This window comes from Cicer arietinum, chromosome 4, assembly GCF_000331145.2.
Source record: "Cicer arietinum cultivar CDC Frontier isolate Library 1 chromosome 4, Cicar.CDCFrontier_v2.0, whole genome shotgun sequence".
Lineage (NCBI taxonomy): Eukaryota > Viridiplantae > Streptophyta > Magnoliopsida > Fabales > Fabaceae > Cicer > Cicer arietinum.
The window spans coordinates 62,823,809-62,845,745 of record NC_021163.2 but is presented as its reverse complement, the minus strand read 5'-3'; the positions used below and the strand labels follow the sequence as shown (position 1 = coordinate 62,845,745).

At 30.8% G+C, this 21,937-nt stretch overlaps 3 protein-coding genes across 5 annotated transcripts in view; 1 reads left to right on the top strand and 2 right to left on the bottom strand.

The window, feature by feature from the left end:
• Positions 1-6,349, top strand: part of LOC101499589 (kinesin-like protein KIN-4A) — an 11,270-nt gene extending 4,921 nt beyond the window's left edge. Inside the window, exons 10-27 of one of the 3 annotated variants that reach the window (XM_073367154.1) lie at positions 4-16; positions 289-393; positions 869-956; positions 1,126-1,238; positions 1,618-1,716; positions 1,795-1,908; positions 2,009-2,125; positions 2,208-2,288; positions 2,608-2,679; positions 3,260-3,353; positions 3,505-3,536; positions 3,620-3,717; positions 3,798-3,896; positions 4,028-4,249; positions 4,571-4,733; positions 4,970-5,125; positions 5,200-5,525; positions 5,806-6,349. In XM_073367154.1, the coding sequence (XP_073223255.1) occupies positions 4-16; positions 289-393; positions 869-956; positions 1,126-1,238; positions 1,618-1,716; positions 1,795-1,908; positions 2,009-2,125; positions 2,208-2,288; positions 2,608-2,679; positions 3,260-3,353; positions 3,505-3,536; positions 3,620-3,717; positions 3,798-3,896; positions 4,028-4,249; positions 4,571-4,733; positions 4,970-5,125; positions 5,200-5,415 (1,882 nt within the window). In that variant the 3' untranslated portion in view covers positions 5,416-5,525; positions 5,806-6,349. Of the gene's footprint in view, positions 1-3; positions 17-288; positions 394-868; positions 957-1,125; positions 1,239-1,617; positions 1,717-1,794; positions 1,909-2,008; positions 2,126-2,207; positions 2,289-2,607; positions 2,680-3,259; positions 3,354-3,504; positions 3,537-3,619; positions 3,718-3,797; positions 3,897-4,027; positions 4,250-4,570; positions 4,734-4,969; positions 5,126-5,199; positions 5,532-5,805 lie in introns of all 3 variants that reach the window. The other 2 variants (XM_073367153.1, XM_073367155.1) reach the window with 2 other exon arrangements.
• Positions 6,350-7,024: 675 nt separating this feature from the next.
• On the bottom strand, positions 7,025-9,501 carry LOC101499271 (uncharacterized). The gene is made up of 2 exons (XM_004498977.4): positions 9,138-9,501; positions 7,025-7,802 (listed from the first exon to the last, which is right to left on the bottom strand). Exons 1-2 carry the CDS (start codon positions 9,261-9,263, stop codon positions 7,437-7,439), a joined length of 492 nt encoding a protein of 163 aa, XP_004499034.1. The 5' UTR covers positions 9,264-9,501; the 3' UTR covers positions 7,025-7,436.
• Positions 9,502-20,063: 10,562 nt separating this feature from the next.
• Positions 20,064-21,428, bottom strand: LOC101498945 (uncharacterized protein At4g06744). Its single transcript, XM_004498976.4, has one exon. The coding sequence runs from the start codon at positions 21,326-21,328 to the stop codon at positions 20,180-20,182; it is 1,149 nt and encodes a 382-aa protein (XP_004499033.1). The 5' UTR covers positions 21,329-21,428; the 3' UTR covers positions 20,064-20,179.
• Between the last annotated feature and the right edge of the window lie 509 nt (positions 21,429-21,937).

The following is a 21,937-nucleotide window of genomic DNA, read 5'->3' as shown; positions in this document are numbered from 1 at the left end:
TTCCGAGGAAGTTCAGGTGCTTTGTTTATGTTTTGGAAGTCTTCATTACTTTAAATATTTTCCTATAATAAGTAAGTGATTACATTGAACGGACATGATTATGATGCACAGTTGAAAATCAGTCAATGCTCATTTCGTGATTTTAAAAAATAGCATCCTAACCTTGCATATAGCTGGGCCTCTATTTACAGAACTTATAAAACAATTTGATTCATATGAATTGCATATATTGATATAGTTATATTTGTACGAGTAATATATATAACCATTTTATGACTGGTTATGTAGGTCCTCAAGGAAAGAATTTCTTGGCTTGAAGCAGCTAATGAGGATCTTTGCCGTGAGCTTCATGAACATCGTAGTAGATTCTCTGTTGGTGAAAAGGATGCTTATGTATGCCTCTGGTTCTTCTGTTGATTATCTTCTTTGGGTGAACTAATATCTTTTTAAATTTTCAGTGCCTAGATACATGCTTTCATCTTATTTTGGTATTTGGGCTCTTGTTCGGAACTCGAAAATTAGATTGAAAAGAAATAACAGTGTTATTCAGGAAACATAGAGAAATCTCTCCTAAAAGGGTTCCCCCTTCACAATAGCGTTACTACTCTATTCACAAACTTTACAATATTTAATTAATTATCTCTATCCTTATGTTCTCCTATTTATACAAACAATCCTTTAACAACCTCAACTAACCAACTAACTTCTATAATAACTTTTAACTACTCTAATTTCCCTTTACTCTATATCTTAATAGTTCCACTACACGGAGTGATTTCCTTTATTATCATAATTAACATGAATGAAAGTGAGTTCAGGATATGGACTGCAAGGCTGTACATTTATGTTTCAAACCTTCATTTTTCAGGATGGTAGCATGTGCAATGTAAAGACTGATGGGCTTAAAAGGGGCTTACCTATCACAACCTCTGATTATCCAATGAGCGAATCAACGGGTACGACTCTTCTTTGACCTGGATTTAATTATCTGTTATTAATGCCAATTCTAAAGGTGCAAATTACTTCTACCAGTACTTCCTCTACACTTTATCTGCCACTTCTTAAATTTATTCAAGTATGATTCTTCAAATTTCTATGATTCATGGTTATAATTACCAATTTTAGCAGGGGATTCAAGGGAAATTGAAGAAGTAGCAAAAGAGTGGGAGCATACACTTCTGCAAAATAGTATGGATAGAGAATTACATGAATTGAATAAACGCTTGGAGCAGAAAGAGGTTATTTTAATGCATATGCATAATTGAACACATTCATGGCATATTATGCATCAACCAATATCCATTAAAATCAACAAACCACGGATATCGTATGTTCTATAACTTGATTAACCTTACTGTGAGACATTTATGTTTGTTTGTAATGGTTAATAGTCTTCTCTGCTTTAGCTTACAAAATGATTGTATTCTGCTTGTGTCTGACTAATGTACTGTAAGCGCATGACTGACTATATAGCTGATCAAAATATAATTGTATTATTCATCTTAGGGGATATAATCAATAACAAAACACCAAAATCAAAAAGTAATCATGAAAACAACATCAAGTGGTTTTCTTTTCTCATTTTATTAACATGTTTTGGGATTGATGTCCTTACAGTCTGAGATGAAGCTTTTTGGAGTATCGGATGCTGAAACACTCAAGCAGCACTTTGGAAGGAAGATAATGGAACTTGAGGATGAGAAGAGAACTGTCCAGGTTGAATAGAAATTCGGCCAAGTTATTCTGCTCCTACAAAAAATTCATATTCATATATATACCTCGTTTGTGATGCAGCAAGATCGGGATCGTCTTTTGGCTGAAGTTGAAAATCTTGCTGCTGGTTCTGATGGACAGACACAGAAATCAGAGGATATACATGCTCAAAAATTAAAAGCACTTGAAGCCCAGGTGAAATAGTGTTTTCCATTTCAGTTTGTTCTTCCTTTTACTTGATTTGAATCAGAACAATTCTTCATTATTAAAGCTTTTCAAAATATATGAATGCTAGATTCTGGATCTGAAGAAGAAACAGGAGAGCCAGGTTCAGCTTCTAAAGCAAAAGCAAAAAAGTGATGAAGCAGCAAAGCGCCTGCAAGATGAAATACACTCTATAAAAGCTCAAAAGGTTGATTATTGTACTTTTTATATTCATAGCTAACATCACTCAATATACTCGTTCTCCATTCTAAACTGAATACTGGTCCCAGGTTCAATTGCAACAAAGGATAAAACAAGAGGCAGAACAGTTTCGGCAGTGGAAGGCCACTAGAGAGAAAGAGCTGCTGCAAGTATGTCAAGCCTCGTCTTTTTTGTTTATTTTTTTATTTTATTAGGATGCTCCTGAGCTTTATTTTAAGGTAATGAAAATTCTTCAGTTAATTTTCTTCCCAAAATGAAACAATTGCTTCATTATCAGTTCAATATTTATTTATGTAAATAATGTAGTTCTCCGAAGCTTTCAAATAACTCAATTTCAAGAGGTAAAAATTAGAAGCTAACCAGTGTTATAATTGATCGTAACTGATTGAACACTTCCACACGATATTAACTTGACTTCCCTGCATATATGCTCTTGGACCTTGTATTAATTATATGTTTGCTAAACAGTTACGGAAAGAAGGAAGAAGAAATGAGTTTGAAAGGCATAAGCTGCAAGCTCTAAATCAGCGCCAGAAAATGGTGAGTATTGTAAAGTTCTTGGATGGAAACCTTATTCTACCTAATAATTTTGTCTTACATATTTCGCAAAATATATCATATAAGTCATAAGCTCTTGGACTTTTCTTAAATCATTGGCAAATTTGAGTTACTATAAGTCCTATTTCTTATATTTCCATTTAACATGTACTCATGTCAGGAATGCAAGTATTCCCAATTTTCAGCAATTGTAACTTCTCTAATAAAAAGAGTATAGTTTGTTAATATAAGCGTTGAACATAAGTTTTTTTGGTTTATATGACTAAGGAGATTTTGGGTAATTCAAAATGACATGTTGTCAATACGTCTGTTTTCTGTTAAAAAATTGATTGATGATGTAATATGTCAAATATTATCAAATAAATTTTTTTCTTAAAGCCAAATCAAAATGAGATGTTGTTTATACATCTGTTTTCTGTTTTTTGAAAACAACATGGATAATTCTTTAGAAAAATAATGGAAGGTTTTGAGAAACACCTAACATCAATGTTATGTTTTAATTTAGTGGTGACAACTTATACTTGTCATAGTAAATTTTTAACATAACCGAATATTTCTTCAGGTCCTTCAGAGAAAAACTGAGGAAGCTGCAATGGCCACCAAGAAGTTAAAGGAATTGTTAGAAGCTCGTAAATCTTCCAGCCGAGACACGTCAGGTATTTAGTGGATAAAAATACTTTTAAGTTATTTAAGCTAATGCTTTAAGTACTGGAAACCATCTTTTAGTGAAAATATCATGAGGATTTCAGTGCATGAAATCTCCCGTTTTTTAATATTCTAATTGTATTTCACGATTTCATCTTCTAGTTACAATGAATGGGAGTGGAATAAATAAACAGGTAACAAACTCCCCTTCCTCTGTTCTTTTCGTGATTACTCATAATATCTTTTAAGTAAGTGACTTATTGAGTTTATTCTTTAGAGCAATGAGAAGTCCTTGCAACGGTGGCTTGATCATGAGCTAGAAGTCATGGTAAAAGAGCATGAAGTTCGTTTTGAGTATGAGAAGCAGAGCCAAGTGTATGCAGCAGATATTCCTAATTTGTGTTTCTTATGATTTAAGTGTATTACAATCTTTAATTACGTGGCACAATCTTCAGGCGGGCTGCTCTTGCAGAGGAATTAGCCATGCTGAAACAAGTAAATGAATTTGCTGCCAGTGGTCTCAGTCCTCCAAGAGGGAAGAACGGATTTGCTAGGTCTGCATTATATATACAAAATTGTTGCTAATGCTTACCTCTCCACTTTTTAAAAATTGGCTCTTTCATATAATAATACGCGCAACATAAAAGGATAACATCTCTCTCTTTCTGCTGCTTTGAACACTCAGAGCATTCTCTATGTCACTAAATGCAAGAATGGCCAGAATAGCTTCTCTGGAGAACATGCTAAGCATATCGTCTAATTCACTTGTGGCAATGGCTTCTCAACTATCTGAGGCAGAAGAACGAGAACGAGCCTTCGCTAACCGTGGACACTGGAACCAGTTGCGCTCAATGGGAGAAGCCAAAAATTTGCTTCAATATATGTTCAATTCTCTTGCAGACACTAGGTGCTTTGTTTAACCCCAAATATTTTCAATTTTTTCTCTTGGTCTTTTTTTTCTCTGGACAAGATAAATGTGAATAAACTAGAAGGAAAAAATACTTCCAAATATTCCTTTCTATGATTTTTTCCCCTCTTTCTACTGAAGGCCAGAATATTTAGCTTTTGAGGAAATGTGATTTATTTTCCTGATCACTTTAAATGAATGGAACGTATGAGTATTAATCATGTTAAATTACTGTAACACTCCCATTTGTATTTTAGTAAGTGGTATGTAATGCATGCTTTTATATACTGCTAAATTTGATGTATGAGACGTTAACTACAGGTGTCAGCTGTGGGAGAGGGACATGGAGATAAGAGAAATGAAGGATCAAATCAGAGAACTTGTAGGTCTATTAAGGCAAAGTGAGATCAAGAGAAAGGAAGTTGAGAAGGAACTGAAAGTAAGAGAGCAAGATGTTGCAACCCCATTGGCCAAGCCAGCTTCAGTAAGATCTTGTCTGCATAAGATTCATTCACAATAAAACTGATTGAACCGAATTTAGTAATATTTTAAAAAGAGGGTACGATAGTGTGATATAACCCGTTTCTTAAAGGAAGGGAGTGTAATTTAATCTAAACTTGTAACTAATACATATCTTATACCTTTGTGAGTCATTGTAAATGTCATTAAAATATTGCTTGCATTGTCAGTATTTAATTAAAATTCACTTGATTTCAACAGGGAAACTCTCCGAATTCATTGAAACACTGTGCTGAAGACATCAAGGAACCTTTATCTCCTGAGTCTGTGCCAGCACAGAAACAGCTTAAATATACACCAGGCATTACTAATGGCCAAGTGAGGGAATCAGCAGCATTTATAGATCAAAGTAGAAGGGTAATTTATTCATCACTTATAGTAATTGGTATGTTCTTTCATCGGTCTAAAAATGAGATCTGCTATCATTGCAGATGGTACCCATTGCACAACTGTCCATGAAAAAACTAGCAATTGCTGGACACGCATCTGGCAAGCTGTGGAGGTGGAAAAGGAGCCATCATCAGTGGCTAATGCAATTCAAGTGGAAGTGGCAGAAGCCGTGGAGACTTTCTGAACGGATTCGACACAGTGATGAGACGGTCATAAGAGCAAGACCACGTTCACAGGCTTTGCCTCAAATTTTGTGAATTTGATCGTTATTGTGATAGCTGATCAGCTATTAGCGGTGGTTCAGTTTTCACTATTTTACCTACAAGAACAGTCCTACACAAGGCATTAGAAAGAACAAAAAAACTAGGTGCAGGTAATAACCTTTTATTTATTTATTGAAACAACTTCAAGCCAGGCCTTGGGCCATAAAAGATTTCAAATTATATTCTTCCAAAACCATTACAAATTGTATCAATCCTTTAATTTTATTTATTTGTCATCTATTTCTATGTATAACTGAGTTACAAGTTTATAACTATCCAAACACATTCTTAGTTTCTTTATTGGTGAATAAAGATGCACTGATCTAACATTCTATTTCCTAAAAAAAAATATAATATTCTGACGTTCCTTGTTTCTTGCTGCAGTGTGATGATACAAATGGTTGCTAACAATATACACCCCTATCAATCTTGGTTAATACTGCCAAAATATTGGAAATGTTTCCGTAGTAACAGCATATGGAGCATCTTGTGAGGTGTGTTGAAATGTTGCCTCCAGTTATCAAATAATTGAGCTTGGAGGCATTCCTAGACATAATTCCGGACAAATTATCTTGGAAAGTTGTCTGTCCATACCAACACTAGAAGGGGAAAAAAAAGGAAATATTCTGTTGTCAAGTCTTGGAAATGTGTTGAGGGTCTATATTTTTTGCTGTTAAGTTTCTGTAGTCTTACTTGGTTTGATTCAATCGTTGATTTTTGTTGATAGAAATATTGTAACATTCATGTCACATAATAACAGAAGGAAACTCTTCTGTCTTTTTCTCCTCCTAGCTTGTGACCTTGTGTGTAAATGAACATTAGTTAGTGGCTTGAAAAATGTTGTAGTCTACCAAACGGATTTTGTTGTAAAAGGATGTTGATAAACACTATTTGCTCTTATTAATCAGTTCTTTTTTTTTTCCTTGCATCTGAGCCCTCTCACCCAATGAATCTTGAACCTTCAATTTAAAAGTAATCAGTAATCTATGTTGAACTACTAGGTATTACATATTCAGGCTGGGAACAAAAATTGTGTTCTTGTATGTAGGTATATTTATTATATATCAAGATGACATAAAACCTGTGCTTTTTTGGATATTAATATCCAAAATGATTTGGGGTGTGAAAAGTTCTCAAGTTTGAGCGAGTAAAAACCCTTCTGTGTGCACAAGGAATATATAGACCACGTAATGGAAGTTCATATATGCAAACAAACGTTTTCTCCTTTACTGGACCCTCTTGGAGATTTTCCCTTTGCTTTGTCTGTAAGTATATAAAACAGCTATATCGATACAAGAGCATGCTTTGCTGAAGAATGAACATAAGGAAAACCCAGAAAGTATGACAGACCGATAGTAGTTTAGAGACAGATGATCATTTACTCTTGTCATTAAATACTGCCAAAATAATTATAAATCTTATTATTATAAATTTTTCAACAAATAATTTTTCCTATAAATTAAAATGAATGCTTGGAGGATTTAAATCCGAATTCTTGTATCTAACTTTTTGGCAAACTATCTCATATTACTCATTACTTAATGAATAACTAAACTTGACGTCAAAAAAATAATAATAACTAAACTTATTCTGAAAAAGGAAAGGAGAAAACAAAACTTTCACTAGTTTCACCATTTCCGCAAATTCTCAAGCAAAAAAACCCATTGCAAGTAAAGTATATAATTTTGTAATTACTTATTAAAACATATATCAACTTAAAATACACTAAAGGTACAGTTGCCTCCAATCTTAACATTAGAGTCAATCAACATGGACATGATACACCGCCTTTAGTTAGACTTCTCTGCATTGGTGTAACTAAATCACTATGGTTTACAGCATTGGAGTCTTCAAAGGAGACTGACCAAGTTTGATAATTAACTCCACTATGACCACAGTATCAATTTTCAAAGGACCAAGGTATAGTAAGGCAGTAATCACTTCACCTTGTGGATGCATGGAAATACAAAAGCATCCCCATAGCAGATATGCAACCTTATATTGAAGCATTGAGATTAACAACACCAGTATGCATAGTGCTCTTCTTTGCGATGATTACTGACAAGGCCTCCACATTTCAAACAGATGAAGCTGCTTCCATCAGCAACTGCATCTAATACTACTTGCATCCTGCCACTTTCTGCCAGTATGGATGTCCCTTGTGCATCTAAGGTAGCTGATGGGTTGCCAATAATGTTGTTAGTTGCAGATGGTTCATTCATTACAGGCTGAACTTCAGCAATGGCACACTCGGCAAACAAAGATGCCAGCTGATCAACTGCAGCATTCTGTTGCAGTTTACTTCTATACAGCTCGCGGGCACGATGCAAGGTCTGAAATACAGCTTCATCCCCACCTTTATTCTTCATTGCTACAACCACCTGTTCCAATTAAAAGCAAATATCAGCCACCAGAAAGATTTGCAGGCTTAAGAAGTGCTTGGTTTGTTTTCTGTCCACAGTTTCATTTGATATAAGTTGACTTATTATTATTAAAATACCATGCTATTTATATTTTGTTCCTTGATTTCTATGATTGTACGAGCAAGTGGTAAAATCAAGATTTAGCCATTTTCACTATTTTCCTTATAAAATTATAAAATCAAAGTTTCAGAATTACTAGTGTAACACATCAGCTAACAATGAAATCACATAACAAACCAAACACCATCTTAGTTTACTGCACTTTATTCAAACATGTATTATGTTTCTGATAGGTGTATTAGTTTGAGACTTAGACAGGCTGAGATAGTTAGAAGAAATAAATAGGTTGGGTCACCTATAAATATGAAGAGACGGATTGGGAAGGAGAGCAGTCATGCGGTGAGAATTTAAATTGGGACTAGGAAGATCTAGATCTCTTTAAAATACAGAGGATTTATACACTTTGAGTACATTCAATATAAATTTAGTCTTTGCACCCTTAATCTGAACTAGTTATATCAATTTCGCACATAACAACAGACTGTGGAGTGCGTGAATAGATGATTCAAGCATCATTTTTACCATGCAGGTTCTGAAGACATCAGAATCAAAGATAAAACTGTGACAAATCCTGCTACTAAAATTTTTCCCTCCCCTAACATATATACTAAAGGCTAATATTTGCCTATTAAAAAAAATCCTCCAAACACCAGAAAATTTGATAACTTAAAAACTTTCATAAAACAACATAAGCTAAGGTTTGAGAAGTTGCATGATAATCTCCCATTTTCCTCAGCTAATTTCAAAGAAAATATATCTCCCTTTTGGCCCCAAAAGTTTGTATCAGTAAGATTTTTATTAGCTGTTTTGAAAACAAAAATAAGCTATAATCCAACCACACACTTCAATGTTCATCTGATTAGTTAAGTAAAGCTACCAGCAATAGTTCATTTCACCCTAAAGAAAAGTTTTCAAGAAAATTTAACACAAGTAAATAGATACATCCCAGTAAATATTTGATGTAATAAGTAATAACAAATAAACAAACTAACAAATAAAAATAGTTACTTTTTACATAGGAAACCCCGTGAATTTCCTGCATAGTGTAAAATTTTGCACCAAACTACCACTATACAGCAAATTGCAAATGTGAATCTTAAATAGTCCCTAAATTTTTTCCTAAATTAAATATATTTGACAAGTTATAAACGAGTTATTAATACGAATCTTGATAAAATGAATTATAATAAAAAAATAAATAAATAAAGAATTGAAAAGAAGAAAAAAGATTACCGCTTGAAGGGCTTGAGAAGGTTTCCCCTGATTGATGAGTTGTCGAGCCAATGTGAGTAAATCGCGAACGGCGTCGTTTTGGCCGGAGCTTGACGCCTCCTCCGTATCCATCATCTCACCGTCCATTTTTTCAGATATTTGTTTCCCTATCTATTAATTTATCGCTTCTTGTATTTAATTTCAAATAACATTGAGATTTGAGTGTTTGGTTTAGTTGTTGTAATCACGAGAAGGAATATGAAAGATCCAATAAGGAAGAAGAAATAATGAAGAGTTGAATCATAAAAACATATCATATGGTTCTACCACATTCTCCTGCTCTCTGCTGCTTACCACGTTACCAAGGATATGACGTCATGTTGTTCCATCTCAGTTAGGTTAGGGCTGGGCCTAGTACTCTGGTGGGTTAGGCCCAATACTGGGCCCACTTACCATCATTTCCATTTCACTTCTACTCTCTCCTACTTGTCACTTTACAAGAAAAAAATAATACTATTTACAAAATTTAATTAATTTTTTCTATTGTATTTTTTAATAATTATTATATACAATACTTTTAAAATATTATTATATTTTAGATAGATGATACGAAAAAATTCATTGATAGTTTAGATAGGTAAATGTGAATGTCAATGAATATTTACTTTTTTTTAAGTTAATAATTGGTAAGATTATATTGTTGTTCACATCTAGATCGATTAATGTTGATGATGATGATCAAATTCACAATTTTTCCTTTTGAATTTACAACTTATTTTTTATTTTATTTTATAACTTTCATCTCAGTTAACTTTATATCTTATTAAATATTTACTTACTTAAAAGTTATAATTATTAAAAATATAATCAATCGATACACAATAAAAAATTAGGGCGTGAATACTTAATCATATAAGAGTTTAGGAAATTAATATCCAACCTTAGTGTCGAAGTTAGCATTAATTTTATAATAGACTAAATATAAAAATAAATTAATATCTAACTTTATTTTTATTTATATAAGTTGTAAATTAAATCAGTATTGAAAAAATAATAATTGACAATAGCATTCAAAAAAGTTAAGTTCAACAATATTATATAAGAATTATATAGAATCAAATTTACTCATAATTGACGTTGTATTAAATAGACTAAAAAAAAAAAATTTAATTTAAGTAAGATAGAGACAAATAATTCATCATTCATCTTGTTTACATTTACGAGCCTCTCTGATTAATTTTCATTTTATTTATGAGTAACTCAACAATTTTCATTGTTGAAAAAAAATTCTATAATTGATGGCCAGACTGGAAAATCTCAAGCCTCAAATAAAAAAATTTCAATTTTTTGGACTAATTCTTTTTTTTATATTTAAGACATGGAAAATATATTTTAAAAAATTTGAATGCTTACCAAACACTATCACTGTGGTGCGGCAAAATCACTGGCATCCCCACCAACATGGACGGCGGCAATCAGATAAGGCCACTTAGTCGATTTATCAATTGGCTTTAGAGAGTCCTTCAAAGCCTTTTATTTCATTTGAAAATTCCAAAAGTGTAGCACTATCATTTTTAAATTAAGAGTGAATTATTTGTTGACCAAAAACAATAAGAGTGGTCAGTCCAGTGAAAATAATTCATGACGGAGACTAATTTTATTTTATGTTAAAGTATATAGTATTTTGTTCTTTGATCAGTTTTAAATTTAGTTTTTATTAAAATATTATTTATTTATTTCAATTCATTTAAATTTTTTTAAAAAAATATATTATTTATTTATTTCTTAAATTACGTCTATGTTAGTTTTGACATACAAAGTCAGTTCCAAGTTCGGATAAACGTAGAAAATAGTGTTAGTTTGTCGATAGAGAGCATAAAACTTAGATGAATCTTTATGATATATGGATCAAATATATAATAGAATCAATGCTTGATTGTTGTCTAGAAGCAACGTGTTGCATAACTCAAGTATAGTGTCAAATAAGCAGGGGTCACTGCATTGCTGCTTGGATATAGTGAAAAATAAATAAGAGATTTTCGTATTTGTATGAATTGGTTTGGATAAAGAAGTTAGTTCAAGAAAAGGAGATTCGTTTTCGAACATAGAATATAGGAACACTTACAAGAAAATCTATGGAAATAGTAGGCATTATGATTATGAGGATCGTCAATTTTATGTGCCTACAAGAAACTAAGTGGGAGGATCAAAAGGCAAGAGAAATAGACAATTTAGACTTTAAGCTTTGGTATACTTAAAAAGTATAATTGGAAAATGAGTAGTTAGACATTATTGTTGATAAATAGTAGAAGATCATTTCATATCCCTAAAATTTGTATTAGAACAAGAGAGCTTTAATGTGATTAGTACTTGTACACCACAATTTTGGAAAAATTTAGAAAGATTAATTCAATAAATATCACCATGAGAGAATATTTTTCTAGAAGGGGATCTAAATGGACATGTAGGGAGTGTATCAAGAGATTATGAGGGTTTGCATGAGGGGTGTGACTTTAGGGAGGTGGGAGGATAAATTTATCCTGAAATTTTCGTCAGCTTTTGATCTTACCATAGCCAATATGTGATTTAGGAAAATATATTAACATCTCATCACTATAAAGGTAAGGTGACATGTTTTCAAATTGGTTTTTTTTATTAGAAAATCTAACGCGAAGATTTCAATAGATTATAAAGTTAGAAATGGATCAAGTTGTAGCATTTGTAGGATAAAAAATGAAGAATATTTAAATATTAAAATTATAAGTTATTAACTACTTATTTAACATAATTATAAAATACAAATGATTAATAATTTGCAGTTCAATAGTTATTATTAATGAGATATTTATATATTTAAGTAATTCTATAATTATATATATTAAATAAATGATTAATTACTTTTATTTTAACAGTTAATAAAATACTCACAATTATTAATGACATAAATTAATATTTATATTTCAAAAAGAAAAGTGAACAAAACAAATATAAGACCCATAAAGTGTTTCTGTATTTGTGTAAAAAATATACTAAAATAACATTTTTAAAACACATGTATAAACACATATGATTAGACGTGTGTTATATATTCTTATTTTATCCTTAGTAGTGTCAACAATCCACACTTATTGCATATAAAGATTCACGGTCATTTATGTACTATTATCCAATGATTTATTTATACAATACTTTTTCTAGAGAGATTAGACTGGCACATCTTTATTTGGTATAAAGTTGTAAGAATAGCTAATAAATGATAAAATAGTATAGTTGAGCGATAATAAATAATTTAGTTGATTAAAATATTTAATAAAATTAATTATTAGTTAATTAATAAATATAAAATGACATAAAAATTAAATATTTTAGTTACTATTTTTTTCTTAATTAAGATAATGAGTATAAAAAAAGTAAAAAGTATAATACTTAATTGATTGTCTAAAATATTAATATTAAACATACACTAAAAAAAATTATTGTTATCTACGACAAATTTTATCTTTACCCACGAAAAGCTCGTAGGTAACGTAAAATTACTCACAGATTACTCAATGACACGAGTTCGTAGCTATTTCGCTCGTAGGAAAATATTTACCCACAGAAAAAGCAGTGGGATATTCTTACTTAAGGAATGTCCGTGGATAACATGACTTACTGATTCTTTGTGGATAAAGTTACTCATAGATTGTCTGTGGGTAAAAACGCAGATACTTCCAGCGGATAAGTCACAAGTAACATTACTCCCGGACAATCTGTAAAAATTCTACTGATTTCTATTTGATATTTAAAATTTTATCCATGACATATCTGTGGGTAAACTATCATTTACTCATTGAATTTTTGTAGGTAATGAAAAAATATATTAATTTTATTTTGTATTCTATTGTTTCATGTATATTTTTTAATGTATTTTTGAAATAAATTGTAAGCATATTAAAACATTATTGTCAAAACAAAGTGAAGTTTTGTATAAATAGTGTTTTCTAAGTATACACTGTTGTAACTACCACAAGTCTCAAAATAAGCATTACAGTACCATAATTCTCAAAATACGCACATTACCAATACCGTAAGTTTAAAAATACACATAATGAAACTATTGTAAGAAAAATATGTAGTCATAACTACTAAATAAAGCAACACTGAAATTAGTATTACTACTCGTCGTCATCATCGTTAGACTCATCATCGTCATAATCTGGACGACGACGACGGGAGGACTCAACCTGTATAGAAGTAACACTTTTTGTCAATGTTGCTAGCTGCATCTGGAGCTCTGTAGTGTGTTGTTGTTATTGTTGAACCTCATCTTGTCGACGTTGCTCTGCTTTCCTTAGCTCCTCTCGCGCTTCTCGTGCCTCGTGTTCTGCCGCTTTTGTTCACTCCTCAAATGCTGCTATCTGTGCAACTATCTCGTTAAATTGCTGAGACAAGACATTGGTGCAACCTCTAGATGGACGAGAATCTACAACTAGACTTGCGACACCTGGTCTATAAAGCGAGGATCTATCTCCAGCACCATAAATATGCCATTTATTCTTTCCCTCAACATATTGGACCCATATGTATGAGCGAGCTTCTGCATTAACCATTTGGCTACAACTACTAAATGTTTTCCCACCTTGGGAGGCCTGATGCAACTTACCTTGAAATGTTTCCTGCTCAAATAAAAAATAATGTAACACAATCAAATTACTTTTACAAGAAATACAAATGAAATAATGAATGATTTGATACTTTTTACATATGTTTTTTTTTTCTCTTTCATCAACCCAAGAGTTGTCCTTCTTCTTAGTGTGAGTTTTTAAAAAGACCTCATCTAATGTAGGGTCTCTACTTAACTCTTCAGCCTTACAAAAAATAAAAAACAACATAACTGTGAATACGATGAGAGCCACATTTCACCAGCAAAGGAAAAACAACAAAACATTTCAGCAAAATAGCTCTATGCATTTTGAAACAACATCACAATAAAACAACAACAAACTAAAACAATAAAAATAGCAAATAGTAGGCATGTCCTTTAGCTAACACATTAAATGGTTATACAATGAAGACTTTGACATATAAAACGTACCATCTGAATAATATGTTCAACAATGAATATAGATCCACTAGTATGGACAACTCCTCCTTTAGAAGAAGCGTGATTTTTCTTAGCTCGATTTGATGTCTCTTTATATGATGGATCAATCCATATCTTCTCAAGATCATTCCAAACAGTTTTGCCCATCCAAGTTGGACACTTGCGCTTCTTTCTCACTTGCATCAACATATTAGAAAGACACATTGATCCTTTTGTATTGAAGATATTATTAATCTAAAAATTGTGCTCGGGCAACCAAGCAACTTTCACCCACAACATTACATTACAAATAAGTTATAATGTATTAATTAGTATCCACACAATAGTTGAACTCATTAACAAGATATATAACATAATCTTACACCGAATTTATCGAACCAGCGTTCCAAAGTTAATTATGGGATTGCTCCCCAGCTAGGATACAGATCAACATATTATGATGTAATGACTGAGGTGAGTGCCCTCGATGCCACCCTACACGGTAACCACCTGCAAAGAATTTTCAAACAACATAAAATTTTAAAAAAATAATTTGAAACAAACCCTAAACCTCATGATGTAATGAAAAGTTAATCGGAACTAGTTACATACCCTCGATCATTCGACCATATCATTGTTCTCCCATCAGGCGCAACCCCGTGACTAGAATTTAAGCAACGTGAGCCTTGATTCTTATTACCAATAGCAACAGGTATTGAAGGTGGTGGATTAGCAGAAATTGAAGTATGTTGTGAGACAACATATGTTAATGATTGTCATGGAGAATGATCAACAGTCGAGAAAATGTTGTCTTCTGGGACAAAACCTGGTGTGGGCATCATCACTATAATTGGTTCATATTGATGCACCTTACTAGGTGGGGGTGGAAGCACTGCAACTTGTTGGGTAGGAGGCTTAAAATGTTACTGGGTGGAATGTCGCACATATTGTGAGGTTGGTGTAGTGTCATTGGCATCTAGTGGCAATTGATCAATTGTTGCTTGTACTTGCTGAACTGCTTGAGTTACCTTATACGGTAAAATTATGCGATTTTTTTTCAAACGAAGCTTGAGACTAATCTTTTCTTTTGGAGTCATCTATAAAAAATAAGATGAATAAAAACAATTAGCACACACAATAGTAAACACAATTCAAGATGTATTCAAGATTATCAACTCTACAATATTAAATAACCTGAATTTAAAACTAATATATAAAAAGGTAGAATATGAATATTTATTCAAATAATCAATTGTTATTTATACTTACTAAAAATTCAAACGTAGATTGAAGAATCATCTCCATCTTCATCATTCATATCACTATCATTATCAATTGGAATATTTGGAACAAACGTTACATTGACTTCTTCATCGTTATGTGTTTCATCATGCAAGCCAACAATTTCTTCAATTTGAGTTAATTGTTCAACATGTGCCATATCTTCATCTTGATATGGCATGTCCACATCGACGCCGTCCACCTCTACACGACCCATAGGCTTTGTTTTGATGACTGCAGGCTAGTGACACTTATCAATTCGCATTTCAGGATAGGGTACATAATACACTTGTCTAGCTTTTTGTGCAATTATGAAGGGGTCATAGATATCATATTTCTGATTCATCTTGACATCTACAATATCATACTATGGATGAACTTTGGTTCCTCTGTTTCGAGGATCAAACCATTGACAATAAAACAAGGCTACCTTGTGACACAATTTGTAATACTCTAACTCGAAGATATGTTGAATGACTCCGCATAAATCATCTTCTCCTCCTCCAGTAACCCCTAAATTAGAACATGGCATAGTCAAACTAGACTCACTAGAGGAAGAATAGTGATGAGAAATATTAAATTAAGACATAAATAAATTAAAGCATGAACAAATTGAAGCATAAGATAGAGCAAACGAGTTAGGATTTGCAAATAAATTAATAAACATTCATTTACACAACAAATAGTCATGAAAATAGAACAAATTAGAGAGCAAACGAGATAACGGCAATGAACGAGAGTGAAATAGAGAGAGAACGGACAAGAGAGAGAGAGAGATAGGGCGAACAACACAACTATAGAGAGAAAGAGATAGCTTGTGAATGAGACTTTAAAGTGGCGGCCAGAGAGCTCTGATCGACGACCAAAGAGATCTGACCGGCGGCGGTAATATAGGTTGTGCGCGAGCTGTTTTGAGAGTGAGTTTTGCGAGAGAGTTAGTGTTTTGCGAAGTCTGTTTTGAGAGAGAGAGGAAATGGTCTGACTAATAAATTCTTTTTTTGTTATAATAAGTTCTTTTTTGTAAAAAAAAAAAGAAAATAGTTAATAAAATTTTACTTTCACTTTACCTACGGACAATTCGTAAACAACTTAATATTATTTTCTTCATTTAATAAGTTGTGTTGTATTTTTTAAAACTTTACCTACGTATTTTTTTTTAATTTTACCTACGGATTAACTGTGGAATCCAATCAACAAAAATTAATTTATTCAATAACAAATTTACTCATGATTTTTCTATAGATATTAAATAATTTACCCATGAACTGAGATCTGTGGGTAATTTTTCGTAGGTATATCTACAAAAATAAATTTTAACGTTAGTGAATTAATTAATAGTTTTATAAATATAATATTTACCTTTTTTGATATTTACTTTTTTGTAAACGAAAAATGAGGTTCAAGAATACTTATTAGTGCAAGAAATGACATATAGTATCATGTATAAGTTTGAAGTAAATGTGAACATCCAACGATCAACATAACATGCACGACACAGTTCTCTATAAAGTGTTGTCAAACACGCTGAACCCCAACTGTATTATTCCCTACCTGTGAAAAAATATCGGCAATGTGGTATTGGAGGCAACCTTCGACATTAATTTTATCGTGATTTTTGTAAAATTTGTGATGTTTTTTTATGAATGAATTATATTAATTATATATATATATATATATATATATATATATGTGTGTGTGTGTGTGTTAAAAAAATTGAAAAAGTACAAAAAAAATGCGGACTATGTCGATTAACTGGTTATATTAAAAAATATTGTTCAAATGTTACAGACAAATCTAGTTAATCTATGTAATTTAAAATTTGTGTTTATATATTTTTATAAATTATATACCTAATATATTTTTTTTAATTTGAAAAAAGAATTTGCAGAAGTTGTCTTTGTAAATGCGGACTTCCTTAATGAAGTCGCCATTTGTAAAAGCGACTTGTAAGGGATGAAAAAAATATATATATTAATATATAATTTAAAAAATGGAGTAGATTGATAATTAAAAAAAAATGAATTATTAAAAATAAAAATAAAAAACCCAAATATCACGCCGAAGTTACAAAGTTAATGAATTACTTCTCCGAGTCTAAATATAAAATTAAATAACAAAATATGTATTTAATATAAATCAATTAATTATACATGCGTCTTTATTTATAATATTTTTGATCAAGGGAACGCATGGCCATGGATGCACCGATGCAGTACATACCCTCAATAATTAACCAATTGCTATCAATAATCTCTTACAAATTATGGGAGTAGTTGAGTTAATTTGTCAAATGAACAGAAAAACTGTCTCACTGTCGGATCAATCAGTGCCATTGTCCAGGATATTTACAAATCATATGCAGTATATCAATAGATGTTGTAATATTAATTTATTTATAAATCATACTCGAATAACATTGTTGTTTTACTAATTTTTATTTCCTTTTACCATACAAGTTACATTTTCTAGAAAAGGAAAAGAAAATTACTTGTTCGATGTGTTTGTGGTATTGAATTACACTTTTACCCGACCCTACATCAACTTCATGGTAGAGTAATTATGTAGATCGTTAAATCTAAAATTTTCTCTGATTAAATTTAATTGTTTTCACCGGAATTTAAGTCCTCGTAATTATAGTTTTATTCTAAAGAAAATATTGTTCAATTTAGTTACATAAAGTTTTTTTTGACTTTATAATAATTGACTTGGTTTTAAATTTTTATGTCAATCTTAAATAAATTCTCCTCTTAAAAATATAGTAAACTTTTATCTTAGAAATTATAAATTTTATCATAACGTTCAATCTAATAATATGAATACTTGAGTTAAGACTTAACGACAAAAATATTATGATTTTAATTAATTTTATTTGATTAATCCTTCATTAATTAAGAGATAATATTTTGTTTTTATTAATTTGTTACAAAATTCCACGTGAATCTTACACTAGTAAATTTTTCATACTAATCTTAATAATATATAAAACTTCACGTCAATCTTAAACAAATTTTCTTGAAAAGCATAGTCACTAAATCAACATTATACTAATTAAATTTTAAAAAAAAATTATAAAATAAACAAATGTTAAAAAATAGTATAAAGACTCAAATACCATGAATCAATTATTTCAAATATAAAATTAATATATTTATTTGAGATTAAAACTTGGATATAGCTAGTACTTTTATGTAATAAACTATTTATTCACTTGTGTAGCGTTGTTCTATTTAAAATTTTACCAATATGATATTTTATAGTACTATTTTGTATAGTGTGGCAACTAATAGAAGATATAAAGTGACTTTGGGGACATGCTTATCACTACAAATACCACAAAGTTTGGGACCATGCATCTTTGAAAAGCCCCTTTTCTCGGCAATTTTTAGATTATCCTCCTCTAGGTTGTCCATTGTCCAATCACCTTTTCTTCGCAAACTTGGAGTATATATTAATGTTAATTTGCAAAATTGTATAGTAATAGCAATTTATATGTAATATCATACTTAGGTCAATTAGGGGTGTTATAAGTTGAACCCCGTTCCATATTTGCTTAACATTAGTCACTCGATTTTCTACCTAAATTTTAAAATGATATTATAGTATATCTAAAATTAGTTAAATTATTTGTTATTAAGTTAGTGCTGTCAAAGTCTTACACATCAATGAAGTGTGTTAAAAATTTTAACATTAAATCAAATATGAACTAAAAATACATTTACAAGTGATGACTATATTACTTTACAAAATGATTTTGTAGAGTTGAAGTAGTTCAAAATTAAATTCTAAGACAATATGTCCGATAGTCATTAATAGATATCATTTGACTATTAATTATTTAAACATCATCCCATGCCTAATGAAAAATACTTTAAATTTATTAAGTATTCCTTAACCGATGAATCAAACTTACAACTTAAAACAAAATTCATAAATTTGCTTCGGACCAGGACAATGTTTAATTTGAACTTTAAGGCTCAATTTTTAAATTCATTCAAAGTTCAAATTAAAGGTATTCCCACCCAAAAGAAGCACACAATTGTGCTTATAAATAGGCTAAGATTTACTCTTCCAAAAAATACATGCATTCTCATTGCCTCTTACTCTCCTAGATCACTTGATGTCTCAGTTTTATTGACTCTTTACTCTAGTCAATACACCTAGGTCTACTTGGATCAAAATTTACACTTATTTAATTTCAATTTTTTTATTATTACATATATTTTTTCATATAGATGTACATTTAATCATAAACAACCATTTTGTTACTGTCTTGAAACACTTGAATGAGATAACATATTTGAACAAAATCAGAAATCTCGAACATAGATATCAACAACAACAAAATATCAATATTAAAATATTTAGAAATAATTTATCTCTCATTTGAGATTAACACAACTAAACAAAATATTTTTCGCAATTTTACTTCCACTTAAATATCTAGTATATACTAAAAAAAAATTATCATAAGCATGCCAAATTTATCTATTACATAACATAGCATACATTCCCAAAACACCTGATTAGGAAAATAATTTATGATGAAATGCTCATGATATATGACTTTGAAGTAACATAACATGTCATTTGCAAATAAACAATTAGAAACTGACTGTTGAACACAATTATTATACATATTATACATGATAAGAAAAAAAAGAACATAAAGAATTGCAAACCAAATGAAATGTGAAGGAAAAAGATACATACATTTCATCTAAGGAATGGAAGAAACATGTGATTTTTTTAAAGGAACATTACAAGGAAAAAAACTATGAAACCACATGAAAGGACACATCTTTGGTCTTGAAAAGAAATCAGCACATTCAATCACTGATCTCTGAAAAGGAAGATCAAGAATACAATTCTTTCCAACATCAAGAATACCTCTTTCAATCAACATCCTACAAAAGGGTCCCACATGAGTAAAATAGTTATCATACAAAGAAAAATTAACCAAATTCTCCAACCCTTCACACAAAACATCTGGCACCATCCCATAAAACATGTTACCAGCCAAATTAACAACCTCAACTTTCTCAAGACAACTAAGAGACAAAGGTAAAGGACCAGTAAGTTGATTATTTCCAACATCAAAAACAATAGCTTCTTCAAGGTAACCAATTTCATAAGGTAAACAACCTGTTAAATCATTGTTTAACAAAACAACCTCAGCTAAAGTTGACAAAGCCTTAGGAAGATTTCTTGGTATTGGACCAGAAAATTTGTTATTAGCCAAAGTTAGTAAAAAAATATGATTACCACTTTTTGTTGTGTCAAAATTATCAGGCAAATTTTGTGTCAATAAATTGTTGTTAATAAAAAGTACTTCAAGATTTTCTGTGAAAATTTGTGGTGGTACTCCACCAGAGAAAAAATTGAACCTTAAATCCAAGAATGTTAAACTGTTCATACCAAGAACAGAATTTGGAAAAGGACCTGATAATTTATTGTTGCTTAAATCAAGCTCATAAAGATAAGGTAAATTTCTTATTAGGGGTGTGATTGATCCAACAAAATTGTTAGAATTTGCATGAAAAAGAGCAATATCAGGAAGTTTATCAATGAAACCATCAAGTGTTGAAGCTGAAAGTTGAAAACCATTGAAATCAATTGAAGCTAAAGCAATAGCAGAGTTGTTATCTGGTGGATTATCACAATAGAAACCTTTGTAGTTGCATATATTTGAACCAACCCATGATTTTGTTACACCTAATGGATCTGAAGTAATCAAAGACTTGAATTTTTGAATCACTGGATATACTTTTGCAAGTCTTTGGTCTGAAAATACTAATGATTCTGTTTTGAATACAAAGAACATGAACAATGTTGTCAGCAACAATTTTGAAGGAATGTTACAACTCATGTTTTTTGGTTGTTTGTTTTGATTTAGAGGTAAGAGTGAAAGAATTTGTAGGGAGAAAGAAGTGATGTTTGTTAATTAGACCAACTTTTAATTTGCTCATTTTTATATGCATATCATAATAATAATATATGAAAAATGATTGGGTGTTGGGTGGATAGTGTAGTCCAAATAAGTGATATACACATGGTTTAATGCAATTAACTTTATTATGGTTTTATATATAACTATAGCTATTGGACTACTTTGTGGTTTCGTCACATGTGCGTCATATTAAAATGTCGACATGATATTATTTAATACTCCCTAATGTCCATTACATACATATTAATGTATAAAAGAACGGGTGTGTTAAATATAATACATAATATTTTGGAAGTAACGTACTAATACATGATAAATATAATACTAATATCACTTTATTTTGTACCAAATTCACATAGTCTAACATCTTCTGATATTAATATTTTTGGAAGTAACCTACTAATACATAATAAGTATAAATAATTAAAGGGTATCATTGAAAATAAAATAGATAAAGTTTCATTCATTTTAAAATGATTTTTTTACTAAAATAATATTTATTGTGTAAAGGAGGGAGTATAACTTCTT

Coding starts and splice junctions, on each gene's coding strand:
- LOC101498945 (XM_004498976.4), bottom strand. CDS start 21,328: ATGAGTTGTAACATTCCTTCAAAATTGTTGCTGACAACATTGTTCATG.
- LOC101499271 (XM_004498977.4), bottom strand. CDS start 9,263: ATGGACGGTGAGATGATGGATACGGAGGAGGCGTCAAGCTCCGGCCAA. Junction 7,803..9,137: donor CTTCTCAAGCCCTTCAAGCG/GTAATCTTTTTT, acceptor TAATTGGAACAG/GTGGTTGTAGCAATGAAGAA.